The 13,841-nt window shown below is 42.1% G+C and overlaps 1 protein-coding gene across 1 annotated transcript; it reads right to left on the bottom strand.

The window, feature by feature from the left end:
* Nucleotides 1-193: 193 nt before the first annotated feature.
* On the bottom strand, nt 194-1,673 carry LOC112062599 (adenosylhomocysteinase-like). The gene is given in 2 exon segments (XM_028482589.2): nt 194-1,065; nt 1,067-1,673. Coding segments are annotated over 2 exon segments (1,329 nt in total). The 5' UTR covers nt 1,616-1,673; the 3' UTR covers nt 194-285.
* Nucleotides 1,674-13,841: the final 12,168 nt, after the last annotated feature.

Below are 13,841 nucleotides of genomic sequence, written 5' to 3'. Positions count from 1 at the left end.
GTTTAAATTAGAATCCTCTGCTCTTAAAACCTTAATTTCTTGTGAAAACTAAGAAGTAAGCAATTATGAACTGTCTTTTACATTAGCATTCTGTAGATTAAAACCCCTGAGCTCATCTCATGGCTCCCTGTGGGTAACTCCCATGTACCTCTGTCATGACCAGGGCTTGAGAAGGGACTTCTCAATTCCCCCTGCCGTACTTGGAATAGTATGAGGGATGCAGCAGAGGCCAAAGACTGAGTGACTAGCCCCAGGGAGTTGATGGGGAACATTATCAAACCAATCTCAAAGGTGGTGCCATTTGCTCTTGGGGAGGAGAGGTGGGACCCAGTGATCAGGTTTGAAGGGGCCATCACAGTACATGCCCAAGTACTGGGCCTGCTTCTCAGTCAGCTTGGTCAGCTTCACATTCAACTTGCCCAGGTGGGCTTCAGCCACTGCTTCATCCAGCTTCTTGGGCAGGAAGTGGACCCCGACGGGATACTTGTCTGGGTGGGTCCACAGCGCAATCTGTGCCAGCACCAGGTTGGTGAAGGAGTTGCTCATCACAAAGCTGGGGTGGCCCATGGCACAGCCCAGGTTGACCAGCTGGCTCTCGGCCAGAATGATGATGCGGTGCCCGTTCTTCAACAAGTAGCAGTCCACCTGGGGCTTGATGTTCACCTCCACAGTGTTCTCATTCAGCCACTTGATGTCAATCTCCACGTCAAAGTGTCCAATGTTACACACAATGGCGTCATCCTTCATCTGCTCAAAGTGCTGGCCGAGGATGATGTCGATACAGCCCGTGGTGGTGACAAAGATGTTGCCCTCCTGACAGGCCTCATCCATGATGGTCACCTCATAGCCCTCCACGGCAGCCTGAAGCACGTTGATAGGGTTGATCTCCGTGATGATGACGCGGGCCCCGAAGCCCCTCAGGGCCTGGGCACAGCCCTTGCCCACGTCGCCACAGCCCACTACCACTGCCACCTTGCCTGCAATCATCATGTCTGTGGCCCGCTGGATGCCATCTATGAGGGACTCCCGGCACCCATAGAGGTTGTCAAACTTGCTCTTGGTGACAAGAGTCGTTGACGTTGATGGCAGGCACCTTCGGGATCTCGTTGGCCATCATCTTGTACAGGTTGTGGACCCCCGTTGTGGTGTCTTCAGAGATGCCTCGGATGCCTGACAGGAGCTGTGGGTACTTGGTGTGGATGAGGTTGGTGAGGTCACCACCATCGTCCAGAATCATGTTGAGGGGCCCGTCCTTGAAGTACAGCGTCTGCTCAATGCACCACAGATATTCCTCGTCCGTTTCACCCTTCCAGGCATACACTGGAATGCCAGCCTTGGCAGTGGCAGCTGCTGCATGGTCCTGGGTGGAGAAGATATTGCAGCTGGACCACCGCACCTCAGCACCCAGGGCAATGAGGGTCTCAGTGAGGACAGCTGTCTCCACAGTCATGTGCAGGCAGCCGGCAATGCGGGCGCCCTTCAGTGATTTGGAGGCCGAGTACATCCCCCGCATGCGCATCAGGCCCAGCATCTTATTCTCTGCGAGGTCCAGGGCCTTGCGTCCCCAGGCGGCCAGGCTGATGTCGGCGACTTTGTAAGGCAGCTTGTCCGACATGCTGGCGGCGTTTCCGCACGGAGTGATGGACACAGGCGAAGGGTCCCCAGCCGCGGACTGGGGACAGGCGCGGGGCTGGCGGCGCCGGGTAGGGCTCTTTCTATTATCTTTAATTACATGTTTAAATTAGAATCCTCTGCTCTTAAAACCTTAATTTCTTGTGAAAACTAAGAAGTAAGCAATTATGAACTGTCTTTTACATTAGCATTCTGTAGATTGGTGAACATAAATACCAGTGATAATTTTTTTTTTTTGGCTGTGTTGGGTCTTCATTGCTGACCAGTGATAATTTCTAAAAACATTTGCTTTCTTATAGAGAACATCTCAGGGTTGCACCAAACATATTCATTAATAGTCCTAAATACCTTTAGTTTCTCTGTTTAGTAATTGATGTCTCAGTATCTTACTTTATTTGGGAAATACCCAGCTATTCAACAAACTTCCATCATTTAACTTAATTTAACACATTACCAAATATCTGGAGAGATGATCCTCAAGTAGACATTCCTAAAAGTTCACCCAAAACTCTTATCTCATTTGCATTTTCTTTCCTTAAAAGTCTCTTCACATCGAGTTACTTTCCTTGCTGACAAATTTGTAACAGCTATAACAAGATTTTATTTAGCTTATATTAAACCTAAGCACAGTAAAGGTATTACACTTAATGTTGGTGACTCTAAAGGCATGTTTATATTAATTAGATCAACAAACTTAAACATTAATACCAGATATTAATTTAATACTGAATATTTCCCAGTTCACGTGAACCTGAAATTCATTTAGCTTAATCTCTCTCGTATTTAGAATTGTTTGATTTGTAAGTGCTTACTTTTCTTTAAGCCAATTAAATAGAGCTCATTTACAAATTAACCTCAGCAATATTATCCAAAGACAAAGACATATACTGAGACATATATATATATAGACAGACACAACGAGACATGTAGCTTCATTTTCTAAACTTAGTCATGAATCAGATATCACAATATAAAATTCACTAGTTTATAAATAACAGTTGGAATAAGTAAAATTTGTAAAGGCTTCTTCCCATTTTTCCCTCAGTCTCAGGAATTAGAGGTAGTCTAGATAAGTGTTCCTGAGATCCCTGGTCTTGAAGGCACAGGGAGAGAAAATCAAGTTCTCCTAGTAGGACTTGTTCCCACAGGGTCAGAATTCTGAAAAGACGTTTGATCAAGCTTGCTTTTACTAACTGTATATGCAAAGAGAACCAGTTTTGGAACCAGTTTTCAAGAGTTTTACCTAAACCAGCTTTCTCTGGAGTCTAAACAATATGGTGGCCACACAATGTTATCCCATTTCACAAGGCAGAATGGCCATCACAAATCATAACACAGAACACAAAGTATAAAACACACGCAGGCCCGGCTGTACTAATCAGCCAGTCCCTTAAATACAAGATTTCAGTCTCTCAGAAAAGCTCCTACAGAGACACAGAACTTCAGATCCGAGTACTAACAGAGTAAAGGGAAATATCTCATGTCTTCAAAGATTTCAATGGTAAGAAAGGAGTCCAGGTTGAAAGAAAAGGGGAAGTAGGGGGAACAAAAGGGATGGCCTTACGGACGTCTCCTGCCAACTGCAGACACCCAGGCATTACGGGACTTTTCCCTGTGCTTCCAGGAAGGGAGGACAGGAACTCAGACCTAGCAGAGACCAGAACCAGAATTTCAGTTCTCTGCCCACCGGAGGTGATCAGGCTCCGACCCTCAGATCAGGCTGAGGCCCTTAAGCCACACTCTTGCGTCCAGGACGGGGACAGAAGAAAAAAGAGTAGGATAGGAGGGGTTGAAAAGAGGAAAGAGAGAGGAAAGGGGAAAGAGGTCAATAACATCTCTTGTTCCTTACCCGGTCAGGGCACTCTGGCCAGTCGTTCGTGTCAGGAGGAGACCAGGAACAAAAGGGTCCTAGTTGCAGCTGCTGGGTCTGGTCCATCACCGGACAAGCTGGTTCCCGAGTACCCCAAGTGGTGAGAATGTCAGTCGTAGTGAAGAAGAGGCCCCACCAGAGTCGCCATTTGTTGCAGGAAGGGGGACCCCTTCCAGGGCCGAGAGTGGGCTCTTGTCTAACACTCGGAAATGAATTGTCCAAGGAGACACATGTTCTGACAAAGCAAGAGACTTTATTGGGAAGGGGCAGCCAGGTGGAGAGCAGCAGGGTAAGGGAACCCGGGAGGACTGCTGTGCCACATGTCTCACAGTGTCGAGTTTTATGGTGATGGGGTTAGTTTCCAGGTTGTCTCTGGCCAATCACTCTGACTCAGGATCCTTCCTGGTGGCCTTCCTGAATTCAGACCAGACTGAAAATTTATAAATCTATATTTATAAATACTATATGGACACAATTTTATAAATCTGCTTTTGATCTCATTTACAGATGAAAAAATAGAGACAGAGAAAGATTAAATATATTGCTAAGTTCATCTAGTAAGCCAAGAAAGAGACTGGCCCTGGAACACACATCTGTGGACTTCCGGTTATTCTTACTAGATTCCTTGACTGGCTTATATGATTTAGGAGGGACTTGCTCCCCACATCTCACCTTCTAGAGGTTTTCAGAATATGTTTCAGGGATCTTCCCTTAGTGAAAGCTGCTTACAGAGAAATAGGCTCCAGCCACGTTTACATGCAGCCAGGGTGGGCAGCACAGGCCTTTTCAGGGAACAGGAGCAGAAGGTCCCAGAAGGCAGGCAGGGCAGCCATGCAGGCAAAGGGGGAAGGCAGTCAGCCCTGGCAGCTGCTGCCATGACAACAGTCTTCAGGGGTGTGCCTTTCTCTGGGGGATCTGAGGAAGCCCAGGGTGGGTTTCTGGTTCAGGGATCCCGTCTCCCTGGTGAGGCTGTACTTCTGTGGCAGATACAGAGTCCCCCTGCCCTCTGAGAGCCTCTCCAGCACAGACCCCACGGAGGTCTGGTTTCCCTTTGCAGGGCCCGTCTGTCTGGACTTGGAGTTGCAGAGTTCTGCCCTCTCCAGCCCAGAGGTTCCCCCTGCTGCTACTGCCTCTGCATTCTTTCCTAATGACACCCATGGCGGTACTTTGGTCTTAAGACTTGCTGCCTGGGACTGCAGCAGGCTCTGTCCAGCCTGGGGCTCTCAGGCTCACCTCCCCGACCCCTGCCCTGGGGGAAATAGCCAAGTGGGAAATGCAATGACAAGAGCCCCTCTTTTCTGCTTCTGGCCTCATCCTAACTGAGCCTACAGACAGACAGACAGACAGACAGACACACACACACACACACACACACACACACACACACACACCCTGCATATGCCCAGAGAAACAAGCAAGGGACTCTGAAGAAAGGTGGGGTGGCAACTCAGGCTGCTGGGAAACACTCAGGGACAGGGAAGGCTGGTCCAGACCTGGGCTGAAGGGAGGCAGTACCTGGCTCTGGGCTGGGCAGGACTCAGGCTGTCACTGGCTGGAGGGCTCTGGAGGCTGGGAGCCTTCTACCCCTCTCCATGCCTCTCTTTGTGTCCTCCTCCTTCTCCCTAAAAGATGGGGTCAGGGGCTGTGGTGAACGAGGTCCCTTGCAGCTCTAGGATGCTCTGACTCCACACTGCCCACTGTGGTGAGGTGAGAAGGGGCTTCTCTTAGGAACACCATTTGGCCTGAGTGGGGGCCTCTCCAGACTGGCTGCTGCTGCCTTTCCCAGAATCCAGATGAGCTCAGAGCACAGAACTCTTCCCTCCTGGGCCCCAGCATACTCACAGCCTTACTCACTCTTGGCTTCAGGGACTCTCAAAAGGGTCCAAAACAACCCTAGTTGTTGAAGTCGTGGTGATAGAGGTTGGAATAGAGGACACAGAGTCACAATCTCGTATATATGGTTCACCGAACTTATATTTAATGAGTGTTTGTTCTATCCTGTGTCCTATATAGGCCGACAAATAAGACACGAATGTCCCCAAGTAGATCACTGATTTATATGGGAGATAGACATCTAAACATAGTTTTAACACATGACGATAATAAAGTCTCATCACCTGGTGATTTAGGAACACCGGGAAAGAACACCTAACTCAGCTTGCTCTGATGAATGTCAGGGAAGTCTTCTAGGATTAAGTGATACTTTAGTTGAATTTTAATGATTGAATAGGATTTTGCTTAACAGAGAAGGGGAGGGCAATCTAGACAGAAGGGGCAGCAGGAGAAAGCTTGAGGCAAAGGCATGGAGGTTTGGCCTCAAAGATCTGACTGGACCAGACCAGTCAAAGTCTAGCAAGAATTCAGATGACACATGTCCATTACAGAGGCCAGTTTAACAGTGTACCCCATGACTCCACAATTCCACTTCTAGTCACCAATCCTAGAGAAATATTTACACACATGCACAAGGAAGCAGGCACGCAAAAGTTCATTGCAGCATGTTTGTAATAGCAAAGCATTGGAAACCACCTAAATCTCTATCATCAAGGAATAAACTATAGTATATTCACACTGCAATATATGCAGCAGTTACATATGAACTAGATATAGATCTAATGTGTGCTTTTTTCAACACACCAAGCAATTGACAACTCTGACACTGAGGGAGTGTCAGATCCCACAGGTTAAGGGCTCAGTCCCATAAAACTGTGCCCTCCCGCTTTTCAGATGCCAACCTTAAGTCCAGGTTGTCACCTGTGCTTCCGACCGACCAGTTATAGATCAGAGGTTCCCATGACCCCCCTCCTCCTCGGGTTCAATGCACTTGCTAGACTGGCTCACAGAACTCAGAGAAACATTTACTTAATGTTTTCCAGTTTATTTTAAAGAAATGAGATGGATAGCCAGATGAAGAGGCACAAAGGGCGAAGTCCCGAAGGGTCCTGAATGCATGAGCTTCTGTTCCCAAGGAAGTGGAGTGTGCCACCCTCCCAGCATGTGGATGCATTCACCAGCCTGGAAGCTCATCAAATCTTGTTCCCCTTCCCAGAGGTCCTTGGGGCTGAAAGTTCCAATTTCTGCTGACTAGCCCCATCTTGAGGCTATCTAGGGGCCCCACCCCCTTAAACTTGAATTATTTCTCCATATACTTTGCTCATTTTCTATTGGTGAGTGGAGATTTATATTTTTCAAAGATATCTCAAATCTGTAATATATGTTTTAAATATTTCATCCCAGTTTCTCATGTGCCCATTAATATTCTTTGAGCTTTTTCTAACTTTAAAGATTTTAAAAGAGATAATTCTTTATTAATTTTTCTGATTGCAAAAGCATTCTTGTGGTTAAAAAAAAATTCGAACTTAACAAGAGTGGGGCATGAGAGTGGGGTAGTGTTTATAACTTTTCTGAATTCCAAAAGGTGAATGCCCCTAGACTCAGCAGTAAGACAGAAGGTGTGAAATTTTGGAGCAAGCAAGGCATATGGTTAGGAGGCCTGATTTAAGAGTCAGACAAATTTAAGTTCAAATACAGGTTTCTCCACTTATTGGTTGTGTGACCCTATATAAGTCACCCAAACTTCCTGAGTTTCAGTTTCCTCATCTATAATAAGGATGAATGCCTTCCTCAAAAAGTTGTAAGGATTAAAGATCCCACAGGTAAAGTACCTGGCCCAAAGTAGGTTCTTGCTAGTTTTGAATTCTTTCCCCAACTCCAAACAAAGCTAGTGCTCTTTCCTCTACCTTATGCTTTTTGAGGGGACCTGTCCATTCATGTGGCCTTCAGACATAAGCCTCTGAAATCAGAGAACAATTTTATCTTCACTATAGACATTACTGTCAAGGGGTGTGGTTGATGGAATGCCCATGTGGATGAATGTCATGGCACATGTGCAAAGAAAAATAAAGGAATAAATAAAATATATGCTATATAAGATATAACGACAAACAGGGACTTCTCTGCTGGTGCAGTGGTTAAGAATCTGCGTGCCAATGCAGGGGACACGGGTTTGAGCCCTGGTTGGGGAAGATCCCACGTGCCGTGGAGCAACTAAGCCCATGCGCCACAACTACTGAGCCTGTGCTCTGGAGCCTGCGAGCCACAACTACTGAGCCCATGTGCCACAACTACCGAAGCCTGCACGCCTAGAGCCCATGCTCCTCAACAAGAGAAGCCACTGCAATGAGAAGCCCGTGCAGCAATGAAGACCCAACACAGCCATAAATAAATAAATAAATTTATATACTAAAAAAAGATATAACAACAAACATATAAATGAATACATAAAGGCATCTGAATGTATAATATATAAATATATAAAGTAATATACATATATACTATATAAAAAAGTAAACTGACAAATTATATAAAAGGAGATATATGTACACATACAATGTAAGTACATGCATGTTGTAGGGGAGGAAAAATAATTTTCCCTCTACCCTTCTAGGACCTTGGCTGAGACCCCCCTCTGTCATAAAAGATTAACAGGAGAAAAGCAAACAGAAGTTTGATACCATGTATACCTCCTGTATACATAAGAGATACCCAGGAAAACTGAGTAACTCCCTGAAATGGCCCAAACTACCGCCTTAAATACCATCTTCAGCTAAAGACAAAAGAAAGTGTTTTGGGGAGGGGCAGTTATGGGAGGCTATCAAGTAGAATACAAAACCTCAAAGACGTTTAACAGGATTAGAATCTGAAATCCACACAGGTGCATTATAGTTTCCACTGAAAACAATTTTACTCTCTACAGACACCCCCATTTCTATCGGAGATAATCAACATAAGACTAATTTGTTTGCAAAATAAGTCTAGTAAGGGAAATCTTTGTAAGAGTGTCTCCCTCTTGGTACCAGGAAGAGGAGGATGACAAAATCTCTAGAAATTCATTGAGAGGGAGCAAACAAAGCTACATAACAACCACGCTCTTGTTTACTGTGCTTTGCCTGATAATGAAACCATGCCCCATAGGGTTAACAGAAGCTGGCGCCTTAACAGAAATCCTTGAGTGTGTCTTACAGAACAGCAGATAAGGGAACAGCTTGTTAAAAAACCCTCTGCTTGTAATCTGCCTGTACTGATTAAGCTTGCTTTAGATATTTTTTTCTCTTTTTTTCCCTTTAATTGCATACCCTCCAAGCTTAGGTAATATATCATAAGACTTCTTAACCACCCCTACAGATAAAGCCTCTGACGTATGGGTCACTATAGTAACGAGGCTTAAGTTGTTTTCCAGGAACTTGGAGTAGGTCCTGTCCAGTTCAAGCTGGCTAAAACTGGTTGGGACCACCAATCCTAAAACTAGGCCTGTGCCGGTATCTGATGAAGGACCTTTTAACATCAGAGGGCTGAAAACTCCACCCTTAGATCATGCTAAACACCTCCATTTTTTTTTTTTTTTTTGTCATGAGACATTCCACCAAGATTTACTAAAGGAAAAGCAAGGATGAACATCTCTCTCCAGGTACATTCTATTGGTGTTTGATACCCCTAATGCCATGGTCAACTTTCCACGTTAACCCTTCCTTGACTCAGATTTTCTACTCAGTTCATCTATTTTCAGATTTTTGCCTAAAAGGAAAACATTTCTACTACATACTATCCTCAGTAAGAAGGTAGAATTCGATATACACTGTTTTGCTTTACAAAATCTTTCAGAAACTCACTGACTTTCTAAGTATTGGGATATTGCTTTAAAAGTACTTAGGTGTTTTGTTTTGGTCTTATTCATCACACTCATATAAAGCTATAGAATCATGCTTGTTACTATCATCTGATAATATGAAGATTGATAGAAGTCAGGAGGGAAGCTACCTGTCATTTTGTACTGGCTTAGATCTAGGACCATGGCTTGTCCTATTCTGACATAAAACATTCCCAGAGGATTGTCTTTCAGGACCCAGAAGAAAAACTATTTACTATTTATTATTACCCACCAAACTGGGAAAAGCCTTGACTTTTATTTTTTACTTATTTATTTATTTATTTTTAACATCTTTATTGGAGTATAATTGCTTTACAATGGTGTGTTAGTTTCTGCTTTATAACAAAGTGAATCAGCTATACATATACATATATCCCCATATCTCCTCCCTCTTGCGTCTTCCTCCCACCCTCCCTATCCTACTCCTCTAGGTGGTCACAAAGCACCAAGCTGATCTCCCTAGCACCTCCATTTTTTAACATACATCCCATGAAGAAGCACATAACTCAGATATGCCTGCACAGAACACTAGTTACCTAACCTTTTCCCTACCTCCAATCACCTTTCCCCATGCCTAAGACCACCCTGCTTCTTTATCCCATAAATATCTCAAGCCCCTCAACATTGGGAAGGTAGATCTGAGACTTGTTCTCCTGTCTCCTCACATGGCTGCCTTGTGAATAATCTTGTCCTCTGCTATAAAACCTCAGCATCTCATCATTGGCTTGCTGAACATCAGGCAAACGAGCCTGGTTCAGTAACAGTAAGCCCCCGAGACTGCCCCCACCCCCACCAACATCTTTTGTCTTTAGCTGAAGATAGTATTTAAGGTGATGGCTTGGGCCATTTGGGGGAGCAACTCAGTTTTCCTGGGTATCTCCTATTTATACAGGAGGTATACATGGTATTAAACTTCTGCTTGTTTTTCTCCTGTTAATCTGTCTTTTATTAACAGCAGATCTCAGCCAAGGCCTTAGAAGGGTAGAACGAATTATTTTTCTTCCCCTACACAGTTAAAGGCTTGTTAATATAACCAATGTTTCTAACTGTGTCCTGTTACAAGAACGGATTCTTATTGAACCAATGCAAATAACTACATTGCCATGAACACTACCCAGTAAGTTTCCGAACTCTGGAGGGATCAGACAGGTAGAAAAAGTAACTGTTTCACCTTTGTTCATAACGGTATACTTTACCAACTAGCTGTAGATCATAGATAGCTTAAGAGAAAGTAAAAAGAGGTTTCCTTAACTTTGGCAAACAAAACATTAGAGAACCAAGATGTTTCAAAGTCATAAAAAATTATAATCATCCTCGTTAGTTGATTCAATCCCACGTAAATTAACTCTTGTTGATCTTTTGTTAGCAGTCTTATGAATCCAGCTGTTTTTTACACACACACTGTATTTTATTTTTACAAGAGATAAATAAACTGACACCAAGCATTGTAAATGGATGACCACAACAAAAGCAACAATGACTGCAATTACCAAACACAAAACACACTCATACTATGTCATAATAATTTTTTGTATGATTTGAATCTTTTAAAATTTATTGGGACTTGTTTGATAGCATACAATACAGTTTATCTTAGTAAATGCTCTGGGTGCACTTAAAAAGAATGTGTATTCTGCTGTTGTTAGGTGGAGTTTTCTTTAAACGTCAATAGGGACAAATAGGTTTACAGTTGATCGAGTCTTCTTATATCCTTTCTGATTTTCTGTCTATCTTTCCTATCAATTTTTGACAATGCGAGTGATATTAGAAATCTAATATAACTATGAATTTATCTATTTCTCTTTGTAGCTTTTGCTTCATGCATTTTGATGTTCTGTTATTAGGTACATAAACATTTAAGATTGTGGGGAAAGGATTTTATTTTTAATAGAGTTAGGTCAACTGTACTCCACCTGGAAAAAACTTGTCTTCATCCTACTTTACATTATATATGCTTTTTAAAGTTGTGAGGTTTTTTTTTTTTTCAGATGGATTGTAAATCTAAATGAGAAAGGAAAAATCATACAGCTTTTGGATAACAAACACAGGAGCGTGTCTTCAAAACCCTGTGGTAGGAAAAAACTTCATTAAAAGTTTATAAAAACTAGTAATCATAAAAGGAAAACTGTTAAGTTAAAATACATTAAAATAAAGAATATTCATTAAAAAAATAAGAAAGTGAAATAGTAGCTGTTAGAATATCTATAAATCATGTATCTGTCAAATAACTTGTATCCATAGTATATAAAAATTCCTTCAAATCAGTAAGCAAAAGGCAGACAACCCAATTTAAAAAATGAGCAAAATATTTGAACAAGCACTTGACAAAAGTCAGTATCTTAAAAAAAAAAAAAAAGGATGTATTTAAAGTGTGATTCACATGATATAAAGACTGTTGGTATAAAAGTCAAAGCATTGTAAATGGATGACCACAACAAAAGCAACAATGACTGCAATTACCAAACACAAAACACACTCATACTATGTCATAATATTGACAATGAATCCAGTTTTTTCATTAGAGTTCTATAGATTCTTACCCAGTTCAGTGGTATGATGTGAAAGTTATCAGAAATCTGTACTTCTCAGAGTCCTTTTCATGAATCTCCTTGAAGTTGAAGCACTTTTGCAAAATCATCAGAATAAAACAGTAACTATCTATAAATGACAAGAGGCTTTAAAATGGCCATCGTTAAAGATCTGATGAGAGTACATTATAATGCAATTGATAAGGAAATTCGGTTATTTCTGTGACACAATATTTTAAGATAATAACTAGCAGTATGACTGATAACATTATACCCGGACATATCAGAAGTCTAGAATTTTCATGCAATTTCTGGAACACTTATATTAATAACATATACAAATATAACCCAAAGAAAGTTTAAAATATCAAATAAGCCTAATTAGTTTAATATCTCATTTTTTTTAAAGGAGAGAGAACAAATCTTTTGAGATTTCCCGGGGCCCCTTTGGAAAATTCCAAAATTAGTTTGAGGTCAAAAAGACTTCATTTAGAATTTGATTTTGGGAAGTTAGTCAAAAATAAGAACCTGGACGCTTGACTAAAAAGGATCAAAGATCATTATGAAGCTACTTAATTTCCAACTAACCAAAGTGAAAAAAGATTTTAAAGGCAAATATTGAGAAGACTTGGTTTTAAGTAATCAAAGACCTGATGATAAAGACAATATGAAAGCATAGGAAACTACCTTGGTAAGACACAAAATCTTTGCTTTCTAGGCAGATTATTTAAAAGGTAAAGAAAAACCTTTCACAATCTCTTATCATGAGCAGACTAATAGTCCATAAAACTTTCTTCTTATACCAGAGAAAAAGAAAATTAAGTTTCAGTTTTACATAAGTATACTATTGATACTAAAGCTTATTTTTTAAAAACCCTTATAATAAATTCATTCAATTTTAGCCAGCTTAACTACACAAGGTAAGATTATCTTCATCAAGCGGTGTGGTTGATAGAATGAATACCCATATGAATGTCATGGCACGTGTACAAGGAAAAATAAAGGACTAAATAAAATATATGCTATATAAGATATAAATACAAATATAGATATGAATACATAAAAGTATTTAAATGTATAATATATAAATATGGGCTTCCCTGGTGGCGCAGTGGTTGAGAATCTGCCTGCCAATGCAGGGGACACGGGTTTGAGCCCCGGTCCAGGAAGATCCCACATGCCGCGGAGCAACTAGGCCCGTGAGCCACAACTACTGAGCCTGCGCGTCCGGAGCCTGTGCTCCGCAACAACAGAGGCCGCGATAGTGAGAGGCCCGCGCACCGCGATGAAGAGTGGCCCCCGCTTGCCGCAACTAGAGAAAACCCTCGCACAGAAACGAAGACCCAACACAGCCAAACAAATAAAAAAAATATATATATATAAAAAAATAAATAAATTTAAAAAATATATATAAATATATAAAGTAATATACATATATACTATATAAAAAGTAAACTGATGAGTATATAAAAGGAGATATATATACACACAATGTAAGTACATGCATGTTAATATTAATTATTTTCTCTGGGTAGAGAAACTATAAGTAATTCATATCTTCTTTTATACTTGTCTACATTTGCAGATATTTTCTAGTAGAAACATGTAAATTCCACAATTAGAGAAAAAGTGAAAATAGTATAAGATCACTCAGTTTCGGGCTTCCCTGGTGGCGCAGTGGTTTAGAATCCTGCCGATGCAGGGGACACGGGTTCGTGCACCGGTCCGGGAAGATCCCACATGCCGCGGAGCGGCTAGGCCCGTGAGCCATGGCTGCTGAGCCTGCGCGTCCGGAGCCTGTGCTCCGCAACGGGAGAGGCCGCAACAGTGAGAGGCCCGCATACCGCAAAAAAAAAAAAAAAAAAAAAGATCACTCAGTTTAAACACACACACTTGCACAAACACACTTATCTTTACTTGAGACAGGGAAAAACCATCTAACTATAGGTTGCTTCTTGTGCCACCTCACCCCCAGGAAGAGGCTGATACTGTGCCAGTCCAGTGTGAGTCAGGATTGAGGTCTTCTCCCCTATCACCCAATAGTTTCTCTCCTTCCCTCTCTCGTTAGCTGTTTTCTGCTCGCAGTCTGGCTAAGGCCACCAGA

This window comes from Physeter macrocephalus, chromosome 21 (genome assembly GCF_002837175.3).
Source record: "Physeter macrocephalus isolate SW-GA chromosome 21, ASM283717v5, whole genome shotgun sequence".
Lineage (NCBI taxonomy): Eukaryota > Metazoa > Chordata > Mammalia > Artiodactyla > Physeteridae > Physeter > Physeter macrocephalus.
Note: the sequence above shows the minus strand (reverse complement) of the source record. Positions and strands in the feature narration are given on the sequence as shown.